This window comes from Chiroxiphia lanceolata, chromosome Z, assembly GCF_009829145.1.
Source record: "Chiroxiphia lanceolata isolate bChiLan1 chromosome Z, bChiLan1.pri, whole genome shotgun sequence".
In the NCBI taxonomy this organism is placed as follows: Eukaryota; Metazoa; Chordata; class Aves; order Passeriformes; family Pipridae; genus Chiroxiphia; species Chiroxiphia lanceolata.
The window spans coordinates 42,277,451-42,300,949 of record NC_045671.1 but is presented as its reverse complement, the minus strand read 5'-3'; the positions used below and the strand labels follow the sequence as shown (position 1 = coordinate 42,300,949).

General features: G+C 40.4%; 1 protein-coding gene across 3 annotated transcripts in view; it reads left to right on the top strand.

The window, feature by feature from the left end:
- Positions 1 to 23,499, top strand: part of ZNF462 (zinc finger protein 462) — a 91,921-nt gene that overhangs the window by 50,700 nt on the left and 17,722 nt on the right. For 2 of the 3 annotated variants that reach the window (XM_032674969.1, XM_032674970.1), the window contains exons 6-8: positions 892 to 1,010; positions 5,227 to 5,418; positions 20,247 to 20,508. In XM_032674969.1, coding sequence (XP_032530860.1) covers positions 892 to 1,010; positions 5,227 to 5,418; positions 20,247 to 20,508 — 573 coding nt within the window. The remainder of the gene's footprint in view (positions 1 to 891; positions 1,011 to 5,226; positions 5,419 to 20,246; positions 20,509 to 23,499) is intronic. The other variant, XM_032674971.1, reaches the window with a different exon arrangement.

Here is a 23,499-nt window from a genome sequence, read left to right as displayed (position 1 = left end):
TTACAGTTTGGGCTGAAACTACCTGCCTGCCACCTGGAGACTGTGAATTCATGGCTGTCAGCCACAGAGCAGGAACTGCAGAGCTCTGCAGGATTCACTCAGTTATAATTAATTTGATCATCTGTTAGGAAATGTGGAAAACATCCCTTTTTCTCTTCCAAACTTTACTAAGCTGTTATAACACACAGTGGAGAGAGCAGGTTTTGATCACTTCACAGTATTCAGGCTGTTGGTTGCTTCCATTTTCCCCGAAGAAAGTAGAGGCTGGTCTTTGCTACCCCTTCTCCTGTTGAGCTTCATGCAGAATCTCCTACGTTGCTGCTTCTGAAACTCTGCTGCCTTTTAATCCTGGAACTCATCAACTGTAGCCTGCTGGCACCCTCCCCAGAGCAGCATCTCTAATCTACTTTTGCTGCTGTAACCAAAAGAAGGCTTCCTCAGTAAAGCTGGTCAACAAAAGAATTTATTTTTTTTCCCCTTTCAATCAACAGGACAGAAGTGGACATATTTTCACAAAAATCTTTGGCAGGAGAAAAATTATGTAATGATAATTTTACTGGTTTTGTCTGTTTCATGTTTCCTCAACCAGTCCTTTGAGTCTGGATCATGTATAACTTAATTTATACTGATCTTGCCCTATAAGTTTATTTAAGTGTCTTGCTTTCTGTATAAACAGAATTGGTGTCAGCTCTGCTCCTGTTCTTCATGTTAGACTTGACTTTATTCTGTAAGCAGACCTATTGAATTTTAAGAGAAAGTGGGAGGAAGGATAGCAGAGCCTGGTCTGCCTCTTGCTTATTTTATTATTGCTCTTAAGTGTTTTGCTTTGCATCTGAGGGTAGAGCTGGGATGACTGACTCTCATTTGTTCCCCTTTCCTGTCTTTTTCAAGTCTGGACCGCCACATGCAGACCCACCATGGACACCACAAGCCATTCCGCTGCAAACTATGCCCGTTCAAGTCCTCCTACAACAGCCGCCTGAAAACCCACATTCTCAAGGCTCATGCTGGTAAGTTTTCTCTCTCTCAATTTTGCAGTGGAGCAGCTGAAATGGCCCATGTGTTCTCGTTGCTGATCACAGATGCTGGTTTGAACTACGTGTTTTGTCACCAGAGTTAGGTAAGATTTTCAGAGGCAAGTCATGACTGGGCCAGCCTGTGGACCTGTTGGAATGAGTGGGGGTTTGGGTAATGGGAAGGATAAGACTTTAAAACAGTGATGAAAATTTAAAAAAGTGATAGGTACTTCAAGAACTTCTTTATTTTCTTCTGCTTTCTATTATGCACGTGACTTTTTTTTTCTTATTTCTGCTTGCTTCCAAGTGAATTTGTTAGTGTCTTAACAAATTGGTAGTGAGCTTTGCTTCACTGTTTGCATTTATGTTTGTGCTTTAGGTGACTCTGGGGAAAAGATTGTGAGTTGCACCTTGGTTTTGGTAGAGTCTTATGCTGGCTTTCATATTAAAACCAAACTTTCATGTTAAAACCAAACATCAAACTTCGTGAGTCAGGTCTGTGTGCAACAGACTGAGAATGTCACAGTTTCATTATCGCATATGGAGGTTGGTCTTGCAAATCTCTGTATTTCAGTACAGAGCCCATACAAGCAAGGAAGCAAGCAGACATGTTTCTCGTGACCTGGGAAGGTGATGTGTCACACAGAGTAGGTCACCTGAATGTGTTACACCTTAGGTTATTAAAGAGTGTGAGACCCAGAATTTCTTCATCTTTATTCCTTGACTGTAGACTCTTGACACCATCATGCATCCTGCATTGAAAGGTTATCAGAAGACTGGAGTCAAAACTCACTGGCTCCATTGGTTACAGCTGCATCTTTGTGGTTGAAAAGGACAAAAAAATCATCCCTCAAATTGCAATCCGAACACACACCACACTGATGCAAATAATAGAATTGTGACCAGCCTAAAAAACTGCAAACTAGACCAGTTGTTAAAAAGTTGTGAACAGAAACTTCTTGAACAGGTAACAAAAAGGGCTAGAAGTATGTTTGTTCTTTTTTTTATTATTTGTTTGTTCTATGTCATATACTCTGGTTGGGTTGGAGGAAAGTGGAAGAATGGGGAGAAAAAGCATAAGGAATTTGTAGCTGTCTGCTGATCTAAAAAAAAATTTAAAGGTTAATTGTTACCATTGATCCAAGGGCATTTTTCACCTACAAAAATATAAGAGGGGTTGATGATCTTGTATACTTCATTTTCTGTACTTTTTTTTTGGATTTCATGGAGCTTGTGCCGGGACCCTTTCCTGTACTTGGATGGATATTATAGATTAGTTTAACTTTTGCTTCCTTCCTGTTGTATGGGACCGTGACATGCCCTTCTAGGAAATCCAACTAAATGCAGCAGTTCCAGTTTACAGAATCACACATCTTGTATGCAGGTGACATGGTTCTTTATTTTCACCAACCATAAAATAATGTTTTCTGTATGCTATTACACAGTTGGACTCCTTTGTGCTACCTTGTTTGAACATGCCACATTTTTAAAGCCAAAGTTACCATGCAGCTAATATTTACTTCACACTTCTGTTCAGGTAATTCACTGATTTATTTATTATGAATTCATGCTTTTGAACTTGATTAGTGGACAGTCTTTGAAGGACTATGTTTTGCATTGTACAAGAACACAATTTCATGGTTGCCTGGATAATGCTTGCACAGTGACATGGGTAATAGGGTTTCCAAAGGCTTATGATCTGTTTCTGCTTCAGTCCGTTTCTACTAAATGCATATTCACACCACAGAAAAGTTGCTTGTATGTTTTTCAGCTAGAGCTTTGCTTTGTTGTGTTTGGGGTCTGTCCTTCAGAAATATATGCTCCTGAATAAACATGTTATGGAGACTTCCTCAGACTCCCCAGTTTTTCAGTAACCCAGTGGTTCTCTGAACCTCTCTTACCACTTTTTGTCACTTTTCAATCTTCCCATTATCAGTTTATTTAGAAGTTGAAACTTCAATCCCCCTGAATTTTTCTAAAGTCTCCTGGAGATCTGTAAAAGTCAGTAAAATCCTGAATCCCAAAGTGTTTTACTCAGTCTGCCTATCTGCCTCATTTTCTGGAGATGGATCAAAATTCAGTGAACCACAAAATCCATTCTTGCCTGACAGGTGGTACCAGTGTTTCTGGCATTTGTTTTTCATCCAGTATGTGCCATCTCCTTTGGCATGGAGCAGAACAGTTGACAGTATCTCTAAACAGGCTCTCTGTAGATTTCATCTGAACTTTTTGACCAGTTCTTTTTTTTTGCTTGTATTTTTGAGGGACCCTTGTTAGCAATTTCTTTAGCAATGACACTGGAAATGCAGAAATAGATGATTGTAAGACAAGAGTATTGGCCCTGCTCAGTTTCTTTGTAATCTGGAACACAGTGCTTTGAGACCATATCAAGAGTTGAGACCCACTACGTAAATGTTTACATTTATTTATTTATGTCTATTAATATGATCATTTTATGAAACGTGAAACAAGCAGTCAAAAAAGTGCAGAAGACATCTGTTGAGCCAAACTGTAGCCTTTCCTCTGCAATCAAACACATCCTTTCAGGCTGATGTCCATTTGAAATGAATGTGGGCATATTTATTAGTATGTCTAGACTGCTTCATATGTACTCATTTTCTATTTGCTTTAATTTCTTGTGGTGCTTTCAAGTTTACAGTTGGTTGGTGCATAGTGTCATCCAGGAGTCTCTTATGCTGACAAACCATGAAGGTCTATAACTGCATCTCGCTGGTATCTTCTACATTGGACTATCTTTTTTCCTTTTATTATCCTGTTCCATTGAGGAACTTTCACGTGCTATTCAAAAAAATGTTTTATTTCTATTTGTAAAAAGGAAGTATGTAACTGATATGATACGCAGGTGAGGAATGTGATTTGAAAAAACACATGCGACAATTTCTTGTTTCACCATTTTAGACTCTTGGGTGATCTGTTCTTTTTCAAATGTACCAAAAAAGGGCATTCTAAGAGTTTGTATTTTGTTCTGATTATTAACATAGTTTTCCTGGAAGAGAATAGGAGTGGGAGTTATTTTTATGGAGGATGGTTGCTAATCTTTTCAGGTGTGCCTACTCTGACTTGCTGCAGTATGTATGTTTTTGCATTCTCTTTTGGTTCACTTTATTTCTGGTGTTGGAAGCAATGCTGTGTGAGAACCTTGTTTGCTGAATTTTTTGAGAGATGGAAAACATTTTCTGCCTTGTTCATTACCAGAACTCTCGTTCTTTTGTTACTATTCATGAATATTTCACTCCTGTATTCGTTTTGGCACTTTATGTACAACTCACATGTGGCCAGTGTTACTCTTGTACATGGAAATGGCACTTCCAAAACAATTACTTGGCACCTGTATAATATCACAGTGTTTGTGTTGGGACAGTTTCACTTTGTGTTCCAATTGCCTCCATGCCAAACAAATCTTGTGTCAGGATTTGTTTCCCCTTGTTTGCTGTCTCTATGGCTTGGAATGTATTCAGAATTAAATCCACTACTGTTCATTACTGCTGTTCTTTCACTTCTTTTAGTGCTTTTTCATAACACACTTTCACACAACCTTATAGATATGCACTGTACTTGGCATTGCCATGTTCACTTCTTGATGTAAATCAACCTTGATTTGGTTGCCAGTTCTGTGAAGAGTACTGCTGTCTAATGGCAGGTTTTTCATAAGGAAAAATGTGACCTTCCCCAAATGTAATTCCACTTACTCCCCTTTTCTTTGTTTTTCCCTTTTTTTTTTTGGAGGGCCCTTTGTTAGCATTTTGTGGTGTCCTTCTTACTTCGTTAATAATGACGCTGGATGTTGCTGCATGCAGAGACAGTTGACTTCACCATCTCTAGTTGCTGTATTCCCAAAGAAATTTGGAAGTGCTATAGTTAAAAGTGACTCCATTTTCATCCCAGAGTCTTTCTTCCCATACCATGCAACACAGGCATGCTGAGAGTCTAGTCTCTGTTTTTTTGACATCAGTCACTGTGCAAGGATCTGCTGTTGTCAGAAAGTGATACTTTGGTCCAAAGCAAGTGTCTACACCTACAGACTCCAGACTGCTCCAACAAGGAGATATGCATAGCTTGTTCTCTTTGGGATCAGTCTTTCACTGAAGAGTCCATGGGAATTTTACTGCCAAGTTCAGTAAGAGAACTGTGAGGGCCCCATTTTGTTTCTTTTGTGAGCTGATGACTTGCCTGTATTTCGCTCACCCAGGTGAACATGCCTACAAATGTTCCTCCTGCTCATTTTCCACCATGACTATCAGCCAGCTGAAAGAGCACTCCTTGAAAGTGCATGGGAAAGCACTGACACTACCAAGACCCCGCATTGTCAACCTTGCAGCCTCACACGCCCACCACACCTCCAAGAACCACACTCCTGCTGAAGAAGTGGAGGACTCTAATGGTAAGAGGTGCCTCAAAACAAGAATTTAATTGTCTAAGGTGCCACTTAATATTTTTATTGCAAACAAAATTGCAGCAGGCAGCTTGCACTGAAAGCATCTTCATTTGGTCGTTAAGAAAAAAACAGAAGTTGCATCAAAACTAAGAGTAAACATGGTGGTGTAGGAAGGGACTTGCTTTAGATCCTCACCATTTCATACCACATTAGCTTGTTCTGTCACCACACCACTTGACTTTGAAATATATCACTGCTGGCTTTACTTCTTAGCAGAGATTTGAACTGTAGAAAATTTTCAAAGCTGTGGCTTTTATTGACAGCCAGTGAGAGAGGGACCATATAATTCCATTGATGCTCCTGAAAAACACCCCTTTATCTTCATGGAATCATAGAATGATTTGGGTTGGAAGGGGACCTTGGAGATCATCTAGTTCCAACCCCTTGCAATAGGCAGGAATGCCTTCCACTAGACTAGGCTGATTCAAGCCCTGTCCAGCCTGACCTTAAAACACCTCCAGGGATGGGGCAACCTGTGCCAGGGCCTCACTGCTCTCACAGTAAAGAATTTTTTCCTAATACCTAATCCTGTTAGTAGAGCACTTTTGAGAAACCACATGATTAAGCTTAAAATGTGAACCTGTAATGATAGTAAAAGCAATTATTCTTCTTGTCCTTTCTACAGAGGACACCAGAAGTACCTTCAGATATTAAAATTCATGTGCAGAACTTTAGAACAGTTTTCTTTTCAATGTTTCCTTTGAAAGGTGTTAATCCCCTTGTACTGGAAGGGTATGTTGAAGATACTTAAAAAATGGCAGAGGAAGGGATACTATTTAAACAGAGAAAATGCAGACTCACGCAAGAGATGTTGTATGGTATCACACCAAGCTTTAAGGCTTTTTAAGAAGTAGTTTATGAACCATCTTTGGGTGTCACCTCCTGCCAATTAAGAAAAGAGCTCTTTGAAAAAAAAAAATTCCTGGATGAGTTCTATTGATATGGGAGGAGAATGTAGATGACTATGAATAAAAGGGTCAGATCTGCAGATGTTCAAGGAACTGAAGTTGTTGGAGGGTGTATTAGAAGAGAGGAAAATACCTTTTTTTCCGTAAGTTTGAGTGGTTCTAAGTACTCAGCAGCAATTTTGTTGGGCTGCTTGGGTTGCTGGTAAACTAAGGATGGAAGGTAAATATTATCAGTAATCATTTTTAGTCTCCCACCTTACCACTTTTTCATTCTCACCAGAAAAAAAAAAAAAAGTGAAATGAGAAAGACTGAAAGATACAGAAGTTCAGAAAATGGCTGAAAGGAATTGAAATAAATAAGTAATCAGCATAAAAATACTTTATTGAAGAAAAAAAAAGGCATGAAGAGTATTCTTGTGGTTTAGCAAGTCACTTTTGGGGTCAGAATCAGAATCTTAACAGAAGATTTTGACCAGCTGCTCTCAGACAATCTTTTGTCAGAGGGTTGTCTGGAACAGTGCATTGAAGACTTGCTGAGGTTTTGCTAATGCTAGCTTAAACTAATCCAATAAGCCAGGTACATCTTGAGATATGTTCTACTTCTTTTTGATTGCTTTTTAAAAGAAAATGTTTGATTACTGACTTAAGAAGTGGAAAATAATTTTCAGTGGCTGTCCTAGTCTTTCCTATCTGTTAACAGTAATTCGTTAGCAATGGTGTGTTGAGAGAAGCAGAAGGGCAATACTTAGTTTTGGTAAGGATGGTTCAGTTACTCTTTTTTTTTTTCTTACCCAAGGAGCTCAAACTCATGATTAGTGGAGTTAAAATTCAGCTGCAGGTCTTGTAGAAGATAATTCTACAGCCTTTAGGAACTCTTCCTGGAAATACATAAAATGATGACTCTGTTAATGAAAGCACTTCTTTAAGTTGACTCTGTTACCTAGATCTGTGATACAGCCTGAAACCAAGGCAGAATTTGTCCCAATTAGCCTGATGATCTTTAAACGGCGTTAATGATTAAGTCACTTTGACAATAATAGAAGCCACCCACTGGGGAGCTGGTCAGACAAGTACAGGTGTTATAATAATCGTGTTAGCATTTTCAGCATTGCTTGAAGAAGGAATCACTTGCTTTAAATAATTTTTTTACATTAGAAAGTTGGCTACAGATCAAGTTAGTGATAGCTGCTCTTATGACATCACATATTTTTGGTTTTTAGAAGAGAATAATTCAATGTCTCTGTGGCCTAGGCCTGTTGAGTTGCACATAGTGTGCAAGACTAGATAAAATACTGGTCCTAAAAACAGGAAATGCAGGTCTGTGTGATGGGCACGGTTATGTCCAGCTGGAGCCAGTATTAAAAAGGGCTCATGTGCTGTAGTGTAGTTGGATTTTGTCTGTTAGTATGTATAAATAAACCTGCATTGTGAACTGTGATCAAGTTAATTCACCAAGGATGCAGAATTGAATTAGGGCTGGGATGAAAGACAGACAAAAGGTTGTGTTACATTGTTAGGAGCTTGTTTTGTAGGCTGGTAGGTGAGCAGCAGACTGGTATCATTGGAATAGCTGCAGACAGAATCTGTTCCTGCCTGTGAATGAATATTGTGGTTGGAATAGGAGATAGAGCAGGATGGCTTGGGGAGATCTGAGGAGCTAGCAGAACTCATCTTGTCAATTGCTGAGCACTGTAAAAATGGAGAGGGAAAAGGGGACTGAATTGTAACAGCAGAGTGCATGTCTGAATAGAACTACTCTGGGACAGCAGCCCAGTGGAAATACTGCCGATGCTTTTTTCCCCCCTTGCAAAAATTGTTCCCTGAGGGGCCTTACTTAGAACATTTCTTTTGTTCCTTTACATTGATATGTTCATTAAAAGATGTGAACGGATTTAAGTTTCTGTGGCTCATCTGTTTCAGTTCTGTCTTGGTAAGAGCAAACATATCTGAAGTATTCAACTGTGTATCTCAGCGATGTTTTGGGATACTCAATATACCTTGCATGGAAGTGAAGCTAAAGTGGAGTAGGTGCTGAATCTTTTGGCAACTATAATTCTAATGAAGGTGTTATTAGAAAGCATAACAACCTCTTCAATCCATGTAACAAACATTCAGTGAATTTAATGCTTCTCTCAGGGCAGTAGTGTAAGAAGGTGATTGTGGCAGTCCTGGTGGGTTAACAGAGAAGGATTTCTTGCAGAAACTTCATTTGAAGATTCTACTTTTTTATCCTACACCTCTTTGCCTATTGGGTAATATTTCGATAAATAAGGAACATGTTTTCATTGTATCTTATTCTAACCAGAGGTAAAACCCTCAGGTTTTTTTTGAGTGGGAGAGGACTGGAGGTGATGATAATTTGGTGTGGGGTTGTTTTTCTTAGAAACACCCCAACAAATGTTGATCATGAGTGCAATTTTTTTTGTTTTGCATAGCATAGGGACACAGAATGGTTTGTGATGTCCAACTCTTATTGAAATGATGAGGTTGCCATTGTGGTAAAAGGCTCTTTTGCTCTCCTCATAGTTTATAGGTATTTTTCATCTTACAAGAAGGAAATGGTGGGGATTGACTGTTTGCACGTATGATTGGCTTGGATTTTATTTGGATTTACTTATTTGCCATTTGCAGTAAAATGTTGCTTAACAGTCTTGAGAACTTAAAAATTCATTGTAAATTGAAATACTGCAAACTGCTAGGATGATTGGATGAATCTCCTCACAGGCTGTTTCCATGTTCTTTCAAGTCTTTGTGAGAGTCAGAACTTGCATTCATACCAATCTCTCCCCATGATGGGTGGTTTGGATATATGGATGGTGCTGTCATTCTGTGTGTCAGTGTGTGTCACAGGGTTTCCAGTGCCAGCTCTGCTCCTGTTGACTTGAGTACAAGGCAATGGAATCCCATAATCTGCACTGTCAAGGCATTAAGATTAGAGGGCTCCCATCTCTTTCAATAAGGAAGAGTTGCAAGCAAGGCAGACACAAGAATTGTGTGACTGAACATGAGAAAACACAAATAACAAAATGTGTTCAGTGCAAAGTGATCATGAGCTGAGGAGAAATCACAAACACTGCTTGTGTTAGCACTGGTGTTATCCATGCGTGCTTGTGTTTGAGGTCTGTGGATGGGGTGTGCTGCCTTCCTCCTATTAGCTGGAGAATCCCAGAAGTGCAGCCTGTTGTCATAAAGTCTACAAAGCAGAATGACTCAACAAATTGATAAACAGTTTCATGCTATGACTTCACCCATGGCAAAAGATTCTTCGGAGCATGTAAAATACTTGCTGTAAATTGCCCTGGCTTCTTTGAGTAGCCCTTTATTTTGTGAAAATAACCCCTTTGGCCTAACTGCATTGTTTATTCATATGACTGGTAGATTTGGAGCCTCATAAATTTTATTGTATCATGACTGTGTGCAATAATTCAAAATAATAGTTTGTTTGGGTTTTTTTTTAATTTTACTGATTAAGAATATTGAATTGTTAAAGTAAAACAGTAAAGTGCAAAGCTAAGCAGACCTGAATGTGATTTCTAATGTCTTCTCAGTCAGAAGACATGCTGGTGTTGTACAAGACCATTCCTTTTTACTGGTGACCAGTTCTTAACATATAGAAAGCAGCACACTTTCTGTGTGCCCTTGAAGCTCAGTAATTATGCTTTTCACTGTTGTGCAGACCAAACAGGATCTATCACTAATACCAGCACACATCACAACACACATGCAGGGTCAGAACTAGAAGATTTTTTGAATTTCCCAGTACATGGTATGTCAACATCTTCATTAAATTTAATTACTTGCAGCAGCAAATGCATTGAAAACTACTAAGTGAAACACCCAGTTCCATTTTTTCCCTGAACTTTAGCCTTTGCCAGTGGAAAATAACTTTGCCTCATCTAGAGACAAATACAAATACATCTGTTTGCTCTGCCAGAGCTAGGCTGCTGGTGAAGTCTTATTTCTGGCACTGTTGTTTATGCACTGTAAATCCCTTCCCATTACTGTACAATTTTTCAAAGTAGATAGTGCATAATCAGAATGGTTTTTCTTCTGTGGTGCTTGACAGATGAACTTCTGGAGGGTGTGGAGGGCCTTTGGTAGGTTTGCTAAAGTAATTTAATGTACTACCAGAGTGAGAGAACTGTGGGCAGCAAGGCACCTTTTAACAAAATCCACTCAATATGCTCAATTCTAGAGCCACACATCTCCCTTTTCCTTCCACCTTTTAGAAGAGACGCAAGCTTTCCACATGGTCAAGACATACTACCCTGATTTGTGGGGTTTGTTGTTGTTTTTTTAATCCCTATCCAGGACTTGTGTCTGACTTCCTTGTTTTTATTCATATGCACTGTTACTCTTGATAAGGGATATTTTTCTAACCTTGCAATCAGAGTAGAAAGTTTGTAAGATGGTCCTCTTCCACTTTGGTGCTGTTTCTCTCCCACTGATGGTTACTAGTGTGTCTTGCTGTTTTATGGTTGCTGCTGTTTGGGGAAAATCACAATGGTCAATCCTCACAGCCAGGAAACTTTGCATTGGAGCAGAACGTGTTTACTTCATGGTTTGGGTGTTTTTTGGGGGAGGGGTTTGTTCAAAAACTCTTTTGAAATTTCAGACCCTTTTATTTCACTGAAGTTTGGCTGGAAGGGCGGAGAGCCAGTAGTGACTACAGGGCAAATTCAGACAGAACTTCAATAGCTAATTACTTTAATTGCAAGGTGAGTCGGAAGGATCACATCCCTGTTAAGGATGCAAGATGGTGATCTGCATACTGCAGAACAGAAGATGCCTCTACTTTTGCAGCCACAGTTAGGCTGCAAAAAGCTGATTACTTGTTCTACTTATTTCACTGCTTTTTGTGCCCCACAGGAGGAGTGATGCCTCATGCTTACTCTGAAGTACCAGTGTTTTGCAGGCTACTTTTTTTATCCCCAGCTGTGTTCCGTCTTTCCCTAACCCAGAGCAAGTTCCTGCTCTCCCTTCAGGCTTCGCTTTTCTTCCTACAGTGGCCACGCTGCCTTCCAGTGCTTGTAAAACTCTCTGGTACTTGTTGGTGTGTCTTACTCCTTGTGGTCAGTGTTAACTAAATATCAGATGTTGGATCAGATGAAACTTTTCTCCTGCATCAGATTGGCAGAGGCTGGTGGAACAAGCGCAGGACTTGTTCACCTCCAGTTCTACTGAACAAACTCCTCACTGTTTCAAGGTCCTAAGGCACTGGGGATGACCTTGTTCTCTGCAGCATTCTTCCGCTGTGGAGTTGTTTGGCTTTTGGCCTTTTCCTACAGTTTTGTGGATAGTGGAACAGAGGGAGATATCATTAGCTGTGCTCAGGGGGGTGTCAGCTTGCTGTTCATTGTGCTTTTTTTTTTTCTGGTACTGTTTTTTGTGCTTGAACTGAATGGGTAAAGGCAAAACTGAGATTCAACAGGATGCAGACAGGAACTCATGCAGCTGGGAGAAGGTTGCTGTCAGTCTTTTTATGGATTCAGCCAGCCTGCTGTGATGGGATTGCTGTGGTACTGAAAGGCTGGTCTCCTTATGTGTCACATGCTACTGCTGTCTGTGGAATTTGTGATCTTTCTATGCAGAGTAAAAAGGATGCTGTTGGTGAGAAGGGTTATAGAGTATGACTTGACCAAGAGAGCATTTCTGTAGACTATCATTTCCGCATATTAGTAGCCTTCTTGTGTAAGCCAACTGATATTCCTCCTGTCCCTTGAGACTCCACTTATTTCCCATTGATCTAAAACATGCTGGAGGGATTTGGTGCTTGGTGGAGAGGTAAAACTCCTTTGCTCATTTTAGCTCTGTTGGAGTGGACATACATCATCATCACAGTTGACAGCTCAATGTTTGACATTTAAGTAGCTGGTTTTATTTCTTCTTTAAGGAATATTGTTGCTACATGTTCCTACTTGAAAATACTGCCCAAAACAGTGTGAGCTCAGAGCTGGTGATGGAGATGGAGGCTTTCTGTTGGCAATAAAAATAATGTCAAGGTGTGTGCTGGAGGTCTCCAGAACAGATTTACAAGTTCCTGAACTCTATGACTAGAATAAATCCTCAATACCTATATATTGTCACTGTAGTTTTAGGACCAGTTTTAAAGCAAAATGTAAATATGTAACACTTGATAAAGCTGATTTCTTTCCCTCTTCATTTCAAGCCTTGGAGGCAAGTGAGCATTTAGGTGACAGCAACACGTGTGTTAGTGGCACTGTGTTTATATTAATACAAATATGTAAAGGGTAAGTGCAACAGAGAAGGAAATGTGGAGCACTCCTGAAAAACATCTGATGGATTGCCTCTTTAAAAATGACAAGGAAATCATGGAGCACAATTGCATGAGAATCATTTGGTTACTGGTGCAAAAAAAAAAAGATTGATTGGTAGGTTATTGTCTGAGCGAGGGATCGGTTAAAATAGAACTTTGTACATCTGTAAATTTTGAAAGGAACCTATTACTGGTAAGTCCATTTAGCAGATTGGTTAAATCAGTCTTGCTAAAACTATTTCCAGATTTGTTTATGTTCTTCTCTTCTGTGAATGCCCTTCCATTTATGAGGTTTGAGTTTGAGTTTGGTTCAACAGAATAAGAAATAGCTAGGTAACCTTTTATCCATTTTACGGAAATAGGTAAATTTGTGGAGTTCCTAATGTTTGACATGTAGCAGAAGTCTTTGACCAAGTAGAAGTCTCAGTTTTAAGTGCATTTAGAGAATGGAATTTCATTCATTGAATAACAAATTACAAGAATGAAGGGCTGAAACATGACCAACGGTTTGAACTGTTCAGCCAGTGTAAGCCAGTGGCAGCAGATTCTCAGACAGAAACATTCTTCAAACAAAAGGCAGTAGATAAACAGAGGTATGATAACGAGTGCCAGAGGAAACTTGATGCACCTGTGCATAATCATCTTCTTGTTGTCAGTGAAAATGGCAATGGGCAATTGGCGGGGTCAGAAAGCTGTAGTGGTTTGCCACTGTTGGAAAGGTTGTGAGAGGTGGAGCAGCTGCCAGAAGTTTACAGTGAGAGGGTTGTGTGCAGCCTAAGTGTGACTACTAAGTGGCCAAGTCACCTAGAGAACTGCAGGAAAGTTAAACTGAGTTGAAGCCAGAAAAGAAATATTGTTGTGGGGAAAACAGATGAAAACAATGGATAACTAGGAGTTAAATGGCAATATGATGAAGACTTTCCTGACCACTAAAATGCTCCTTCCAAAACACACTGCAAAGCAGTTGTGAAAGCTCACACTAATGGGAATTCCTGGTAGTGCTGGATACTCTAAAACAGGACGGCATGGGAAACTCTTGGACTAATCCTTTTCTTCTGATGGAAATAATATGATATGACTTAGTTCATCAATTACATTACTCCTTCATAAATCTTAAACAGTTCCTACTGCTTTCATTTGCATCATTTATACAGAGTATTGGAGCCACTCTTGATCTCAGCTGTGAAACTCCCAAATTCTTCTACAGTCAGCAGTGTGAGACTGTCTCTGTGGAAGAGATTCAGATGATAAAATTATTTATTATTTTCTTCTTATTAGGTGAAATTTATGCCCCTTTGGAATTATTTTGATGTTAGCACAAGAAGCTGCATGACATATATCTTACCTTGGTTCCATTCAGAGCTAAGTGTGCAGATAACTCTAAAAGGAATTCAGAGTTATAAGGAAACATGGATATAGGTTCTCTCATCTCTTTTGAATAAACAAGATTGTACACTCCATGTGTCTTTCTCATTGCCCACTTCTGAGGCTTAGAAATATCTGTTATATCTTTCTCATGAAAGCTGGTCTGAAATGATCCAAAAAGTGGCCTTTAGTGGTGAAATAAGTTCCTCCAACAAGGTTTCTGTTTTTTGAGGGTTTTTGTTGTTCTGAGGGGTTTTTTTGTTTTGGTTTGGGTTTGGTGGTAGTGGCTTTTGTGGGTTGGTTTGTTTGGGTTTTTTGGGGTGGGGTGGGTGGAGCTGGAGGTAAATCTTTTCAATGGCGATTCTATTCCAGGGCTTTATTTCCTTTCCTTTGTAATTATTCTCTTCTTCTGTCTTTTGGAGGGTGCAAACATGGGCACAAGAATTGTTTCTGTTCTATCTCTTTCACAACATCCTAACAATGTCAGGGTTCTTTAGCAGAAATCAGAATTTAGGTTGAAGAGTAGGCTCATATTCTGTTTCTAAACATGCAGTGAATAAAAGTTCTGTATGGTTGTACTGTATGGTTCTCTAAGCTTCTTCATGAATGCTTTGTCACATCTCTCTGAGTCTTATCATTCCTTTCCCTCATCTTAATTTATTGCCAGAACATTTCACCTCCCACGTACTCTTCCTTCCAGGTCAGTGCTGCATGGCATAAAGTGAACAAATGTGTGTAGTCTTCACAATCTTTGTATGACACCCTGCTTTGCCACCTTCCCACTTTTCAAGCTGTTGCCATTCATTACTATATGCTATCCTACCACTCAGCAAGCTGGTAATTTTGAGTTCCCATTGAATTTTGAAGGGATTATGTTCCTAAATCTCCTGTGTTCCACTCTTACAGTTATCTTGTGCATTTTAAAGTAATAATTGGCTGTATATTTTGTGTTTGTTGGTACTTTTTGATACAGCATTGCATCTTTATTTGGTTTTACAAATAGGTTTCTATCCCAAGGAAACCATTTTCTGCTGCTTTTCTTAAATCCTTACAATTTTTCTGTCATTCTTAATAGAAATTTTCTCTCTATGAATGAATTCAGATAAAATTAAATAGCATTCAAAATATTTTCCTCTTAGTCTGTTTAGAAAATCTCCTCAGAGATCCAGAATGTCCTAAGTCTGTGTTACTACTACATTGCCCTTTTCCCCCACAAAGGGTTATTAAGCATTTTTTGTTATTTATACACTCTCTTTGTTTTTTTTTTTTTTCTTATTTCAGGAGCCAAACATCTCCATCTTCAGTTTCATTGTTCATACAAATGCTGATCTCTTTCGACTGGTTGATCTTTCTGTGTGGATATACCAGGAAGATATGGTGTCTTCATTTTTATCTCCTGCTGACTCCTTCTGGTTGTTGAGCTATTCAGTTATTACTAGTCTGTAAATTCAGTAACATCTCTTTCCAGTGTATGCAAACAGCTGCTTTTCCTGAACAGTGTTTCTCGCTCCATACCTACCCATCACTGTGCAGGCATGCAAATGCTTATATTAGGTATATCTGGTTCTATTCACCCTAAAAGGATGAACCATTAGTTTAATTTCTTTCCTTTAATAAGTACTTTTGCCTCTTGTTTCTGAGCTGTTGCTGAGAACTCTGAGCTGTTACTCAGTATCTCTTACTTAGACGCATCAAGGTGTATTTCTGGTCTGTTGTTGTTTGGTTTCAGTGGCTGAAGTGTTTTGCTGTTGCATATGTGTTCTTTGATAGCTCTGCAAACACCTACAAACAACTGAGACATCATTAATTTCTGTGTAAATTTATGTAATCAGTTCAGAATCTGAATTTGAATTTTTCTTCTGAAAGGATCCCGAAGCTTGGATTTTTTTAGGTATCTGAAACATGTTCTATGCTGCATAGGATCCAGTGAAACTTGGATTTTGATTTTGCTGCTGTGCGGTGGGTTTAGACTGTATATTTTTCCCCAGTGTATGATCCCAGGGTATGCAGGTGCGTATCAAGTTGCATTTTCATTATTATATTCCATTACTCTTTTGGATGAGGTAGTAACTTCCAGATTTGTTGACAGGCTCATTGTGCCAGTCTTTGTGACTGTACTCTGAAAAAAATTTTCAGAGTGACAACATCACTAACCAGTCATTTTAGTGTTTTAGGCACTCTGGAAATGCCATGCAGAGACATAATGAGACTTACTTGTATTTTGTTACCAAAATTTGGATACATCTATGTTGATAATTCACCATGTGGGCAGTAAGTTCTACTGGTTTCCTTTCAACTAGTCACTTCTGCATTTTGGTTATGAGAATGCTTTTGTATACTAAGGATAGATAGTATCTTTTACATCCGTAGGTGCTGGCAGGTATTACGCTACTTGCTGGTCTCGTTATTCTTCCTGTGCAGGTAGTTTGTAGGTAGATCCTTTATGTGACGTATTGCAGCATTGCCACTGTCCTTCCATTTTTAACTACATCAATCACTGTTAATTTTTGCCTTTTGACGTGAATATAGGTGTCTTTCTTTCACCTAAGATCATCCTGTGCTGTTATCTTGCTTTTGGAGTTGCATGGTGAAGTCCTTCCATTCATTTTGGATAAAACTACCTTTATAAATGGATCTCAGTGTTTTGGGTGTGGGCTTTTATTTATTTGTGTGATTGTTTCAAAGGAGTCAGGACTAACTGTTCAATTTTCTTTCATTGCATATATGTGTGCTTTATTATCTTGTGCTGCCTCAAGGCTGTTTAATGAAAAAAACCCCAAACCTTTTTTCCCTTAAGATGTAATTGGTACTTTCTGGTGTTTAATTTTTCTTCATTTTCTTTCCCTTCATGTTTTCTCTTTGCTTTTGTTTTTATGTGCACTTGATACAAATTCTCTGAAATTTTCACATTGGTTATTTTAATGTCTTCTGCTTTTTGACTTTGATGTTGGCTTCTAGAGCCTTATTTCAGGCATGGATAGCTGGACCCTCCTCCAGGCCAAGGCTGCTAATACTTTCTCTGAGTGCTCCCAACCTTTGGTGCTTGGGGTGCAGGAAAAAGGCTGAGGTGGAACTTGCATTGTTTATAGCCATGACTCAGTTGTTGGTCAGTTCTGAGGGGAAGGCTCTGCTCTCTTCCTGCTTCATTCTCCGCTCTTAAATCCAGGCATCCTGTTATTGGAGTGACACCACCAAAATGTGCACAGCAGCTCAAGGCTTGGTCAACATTTTAGGTTAGTCCAGCACTGAAGGACATGCTTCTTGGCTGTGGATTTGTGTCCCTAGTCCTTCTCTTGAAAGATAAAATAAATCTTTGAAAATTAAATAAAAATATCCAAAACCTTGACCCCATCATCTCTTTCTTATTTTCTGGCAGATTCATTCTGTGCTGTGTGCTAAAACACATTGTTTGGCAGCAAACTCGAATCAGTTTCTGTCATTCCCCTGCCTTCACTGGTTTTGGAGTGGGCATGATAAAGGTGAGGTTCACTGAACCCAGTGGAAAACTTCCCATGCCATTAGTTGGATTTGGATTGTGCCCAAAGTGTCCCTCATGGAGCTGGGTTGCATCTGGATGCCGGGATGTGGCAAGCTGATTCTCAGACAGTAATAGAAGCCCTATATACATGTTAATCCTGAGTGTTTTCCTTCAGGAAGTGCTAAATCTTGCACTGCAGAAAGATTGCAAAATAATGAAAGCATTTGGCAGGGGAGAAAGTGAAGAATACATTAGGGATATGCATGCTACCATTGTTTAAGGGTAAGACACACTGGATAAGCTCTTCAGATGGTTGTTTTTTCTCTAAATATCATAGCTATTTCAATTGTAATGGAGCAATATACTAAAAATTGTAAGGTGGCCAGCATGAAAGGTAGAATTTACTTTTGGCTATTCCTGATGACAAGGAGAGCTACTTCATGTGCTTTCTTTTCTGTGAGAATTGAAATATAGCTGTCTACTTCTGCACTTTTCCCATGGCAGATTCCACAGAGCTCTGTAAATACCCAAATGAAATTTGGAAAGCTGGATTAATAGACACCAGATGATAGGGGAAATAAAAGCATCTGAAGTACAGTAGATCTTCCAAACAACAGCAGAACTTCCTTCTGCTGCAAATAATAATTTTTAGACCTGTAACTTTCTTAGCCATGGATGTTGCTGAGGCTTTGGCTGGGAACCTTGATGATGTTGTAGAAATTTTTGATCCCTTCTTCCTGAGAAGGGGAATAGTGAGCCAAAAAGTAGACTTCAGTCAGTACCGTATGAGTGATTTGACTGGTATACATACAAAAAAGAGCTATCTGCAATGCTAAGAACTTTTTTGGGGCTGCTATACATCCCCCTGTCAGGAAATCTGTCTGTGTTTTGGGCTTTTAGAATCACTGATAAAACCCAGGCACCAGGCTGCAGCAAATCCACTCTGAACCATACACTGTTTTGGTCCTCAACGTCCCATTCCAAAGGTGCTACCTTTGAGAGAAAAGAGACTTCTGCAGAGGAAGTGGCTCCTCGGGCCCGTCCTGTGCCAGAGTAAAGGAAATGGGGAGCCTGTTACAAGCACAAGGAAAAGAAAGCCTTGACATTTAAACAAGTGGAGCTCACTGTGAGCCCTCTTGGTGAACGAACCTGCTGTAGAAGGAGTGGAAGCAAGAGATGATAAATGCTGCATTGTAATCCAGCCTCAGTTCATGGGGCTTGGTTAAGAAAAACAAAAAATGTTTCATTCATTTTACCAGAATCTTTCATGTCTACCTTTTGTCTTTGCTGTACACCTGGTGATAAAGCCAGGGGAGCCCAGAGACATTTATGTCCTGTGTCTGTTTTGTCTCTGTGTTTGGGTTGGGTTTTTTATTGTTGTTATTTGTTATTCATTTCTTAGGCATGTATATTCTGTGGTAGTGAGAAAAGGAGGCAAGCATTTTGCTCTGTTGAAGACAGGTGGAGAAGTCCCCACACTGAGTGCTGTATAGGCCTGTTTGTCTTTTGTTTCTCCGTACTAATTGGTTAGAATGGATGGTGTTAAGTTCCCACAAGTGTATCTCTTAAAGAATTCCTATATATCTAGCCTTGGGAAATTAAGCTTTGGAAAATGAAGTACACATCAAAGCAGCAGGTGGCTAGTACAGTTTGTATCCTGACTTCCCCCCCCCCTTGCTTTTTTCTCCCTTTCTAGAAAGCTTAGGAAAAGAGCCTTTTGTCTTCTATTCAGGAAAATTGCACTGAAATTCATCTGTGCTTTATTTGTCTGCTTTGATTTGTGCCATTCATGGTCAGCTCTGTGTTATATTAGAACAAAGCAGATGAATTCCTAACCTCCACATTCAAGGAGTGTGTTGCGAAGGGTTCAACATAACCCCGCCTCTTTCCCCGTGTTTTTTTTGGGGTCCAGCTAACATGTTACAGCTTTCAGTTTCAGTACTGAGACATCTCTGGACTGTGTTCCTCCACATGCCGTGAAAATGATGTGACAGAGTTCTCCTGGCTGGTAGAAGGGATGTGTCTATACAGTCACACATGTAAAGAGAGATCTCTTTCTCTGTAGCAAAACATAATGGTTTAAAGGTTTGTTTTACTGGAATTTATGATTAAACTTATTTTTTTTCCAGTGATGACCTAATTTTAGACATCATCAGCTAGGAACATTTGAATTTGCCTTTCATGAAGACTTCTTCAAATGGGACAAAGTAAAATTGTGTCATATTCTAAAGTTAACTTTTGATATGAGTTTCTTAAATAATTCCATGAATGAGTAGGGAAGAGTATCCATTTATTTATCTTCTTTTTTTTTTCCCTTTCCCTTTATAGATAGCCTATTTATGTATATTCTGTGCCAGACCTTCACCTTGAGAGAGTCTGGTTTGATTTATGCACCAAACACATAAAACATTTGTCAGTATGATTCATGAGCTTTACCCTCACAATGAAGTGTCTTAAAGTCAGACTTCTTTTTAGACTACTTTTAATTTGAATCTATCACTCCTCTCCTCCCCAAATCAGATCTAAAAATCGTAATTTGTACTGATCCCCTTTTAAATTGTAGAATACACATTAGATTAGATTAAGAAGTCCTATACGTCTTACTCCCTTCAGAAAGCAGGATTAGTTTCGTAACTTACATCTTGATCAACCCCCTCTAAAAGCCAAGATGTTCCGGAGCAGGCATCAAACCTTTTCAGATTTATTGATCCACCTGGAATAACAACTTCACTCTGTTTCTCTACAGACTCTTCATATTCTGAGCCTCCTGATGTTCAGCAGCAGTTGAACCACTACCAGTCTGCAGCTTTGGCCAGGAACAACAACATCAGCCCAATCCCACTTTCTGGGAGTGCTGCAGGAGTGGAAAAAGCGGAAGCCATCCTTAACTGTGAATTTTGTGAATTCTCCTCGGGTTACATACAGAGCATTCGACGCCACTACCGTGACAAACATGGAGGGAAGAAACTCTTCAAGTGCAAAGATTGTTCCTTTTATACAGGCTTTAAGTAAGTACTGTGCAAAACAGATAAACTGAACTCATAAGGGGTTTTTTAGCACTTGAAAAGACTTCTGAGATCTTTGAGAGCTGGCTGTAGCTAACAGAAACATGGCCACTGTTGACCATGGAGAGAAACATAGGAAATGCCATGCCAGATCACAGCAGCATCCATGTAATCCATTTTCCTCTCTCCTACAACAGCCGATACCATCTGCTACAGACAACAGCACAGTAAGTCCTTGCAGTAGGTTTTAAAATCATGGAATCATAGAATTGTTTAGGTTGGAAAAGACCTTTTAGATCATGAAGTCAACATTAACCGAGCACTGCCAAGTCCTCCATTAAATAATGTTCCTAAGTGCCACATCTACACTTTTTCTAAATAGTTCCAGGGATTGTGACTCAGTCACTTCTCTGGGCAGCCTCTTCCAATGCCTGACAACCCTTTCTGGGAAGAAGTTTTTCCTTATATCCAATCTAAATCTCCCCTGCTGTAACGTGAGGCTGTTTCCTCTTGTCCTGTCACTTGTTTCCTGAGAGAAGACACTGACCTCCACCTGGCTACAACCTCCTTCCAGTGAATTGTAGAGAGTGGGAAGGTCCCTCCCTCAGTCTCCTCCAGGGTAAACAACCCCAGTTTCCTCAGGTTCTCCTCATCAGACTTGTGCTCTAGACCCTTTCCCAGCTCTGTTCCCTTCTCTGGACACACTTCAGCACCTCAATGTCTTTCTTGTCTGAGGGGCCCAAAACTTGAGGTGGGGCCTCACCCATGCCCAGCACAGGGACAGACACTGCCCTTGTCCTGCTGCCACACCATGGCTGGTACAGGCCAGGTGCCATTTGCCTTCTTGGCCACCTGGGCACACTTGGGCTCATGTTCAGCTCCTGTCACCAGCACCCCTAGGTCCTTTCCTGCCATACAACTTTCCAGCCACTTTTCCCCCATCCTGGAGCACTTCAGGGGGTTGTGACCCAAGCGCAGGACCCAACACTTCCCCTTGTTGTACCTCACACAACTGGCCCCAGCTCATCAATCAATCCCATCCAGACCCCTCTGCAGAGCCTTCCTGCCCTCCAGCAGATCGACACTCCTGCCCAGCTTGGTCAGCAAACACACTTGAGGATGCCCTCGATCTCCACATCCCAACTGTTGATAAATATATGGAACAGAACTGTCCCCTGTACAAAGCCCTGGTGCACACTCCTGGTGAAGGGCCCCAACTGGATATCACTCCATTGCCCACCACTTGCTGGGCCATCCAGATAGTTTTGCACCCAGTGAGCAGGGCACTCATCCAAGCCATGAGCATCCAGTTTCTCCAGGAGAATGCTGTGGGAAAATGTGTCAAAAGGTTCGGTAAAGTCCAGGTAGACACATCCACAGCCTTTTCCTCATCCACTGATGGGTCACCTTGTCATAGAAGACCAGGCTGGTCAGGCAGGACTTGACTGTCCTAAACCCAGGCTGGCTGGGCCTGACCCCATGTTGTCCTGTACATGTTGCATGATGGCACTCAGGATGATCTGCCCCATGACATTCCCCAGCACTGAAGTCAGGGTTGTAGTTCCCCAGATCCTCCTCCCAACCCTTCCTGTAGATGTGTGTCACGTTTGCCAACTTCCAGCCCTCGGACCTCCCCAGTTTACCAGGACTGCTGGTCAGTGACAGAAAGTGGCTCAGGAAGCTCTTCCACCTGCTCCCTCAGTACCCTTGGATGAATCCCATTCAGCCCCATGGACCTGTGTGTCTCTTAAGTGGCGTAGCAGGTCACTGACCATTCCTTCAGGGATTATGGGGCATCATTCCGCTCCCATCTTTGTCTTCCAGCTCAGGTGGTGGGGTACCCTGAGAGCAGCTGGTTTTAATTCTAAAGACTGATGCAAAGAAGGCATTAAGTCCCTCCGTCTTCCCCCTGTCATTTGCCATTGTTTCCTGCTGCATCCAATAAAGGATGGAGATTCTCCTTGGCCCTCCTTTTGTTACTTATGTGTTTAAAAAAACATTTTTACTGTTTTAAACCAGTAGTCAGATTAAGTTCTAGTTGGGCTTTGGCTCTTCTACTTTTCTCCCTGTATAACCTCACAACATCCCTGTTGTGTTCCTGAGTGGCCTGACCCTTTGGCCCTTCTACTTTTCTCCCTGTATAACCTCACAACATCCCTGTTGTGTTCCTGAGTGGCCTGACCCTTCCTCCGAAAGTGTCAAACTCCTTTTTTGCTGCAAGTTCCATTCACAGCTCTCTGTTCACCCAGGCCTGTCTTCCCCACTGGCTGATCTTTGAGCATATGGGGACAGCGTGCTCTTGAGCCTTTGGAACTCCCTTTTTGAACAAGTCCAATGTTTCTGGACTCATTTGCCCTTCAGGATGGCCTCCCAAGGGATTTTCTCAATCAGTCTCTTAAGCAGGTCATACTCTGCCCTCTGGAAGTCCAAGGTGGCAGTTCTGCTGAACCCCCTCCTTACTTCTCTAAGAATTGAAAACTATCATTTCATGATTCCTTTATCCTTAAGTGTGAAAATTTTCTCTGCAGAAATAAGGTCATTTCCTGCATGAAACGTGTGGCAATCATGTGTCCTAGGGAGACACCTTTCTGAAGAAACCTTTTTAATGTAATTTCATTTTTCCCACAATCTTTCTAGCTTAAATGCTAGAAAGGTGCTATCCCCTTGCATATCTGAAAGCATATAGAGACATTTTAGAAAATCCAGTTATTTAAATTTAAGGACTGGGTGCCTTGTGTGTTGGTTTGTGTGTGTATTTTCAGCTGTTCTTTAATGGAAAAAAAAAATCCTGGTGTACCTGTGTGGTTCATTGTTTTCCCATGATGTGCTGGACTCTCGAGTATAACACCCTAAGATGACAATTAAGGCCTCGAAGTTGTTTTTAGGAGACCAGTGGTAGTAGGACTAGATAAAGGGAAGGAATTCTGTTGAAGAAAATGTTGAGCACAAACCTGAGAGAATCCACATAAGAGCAACCTCTAGTTACATGTCTCT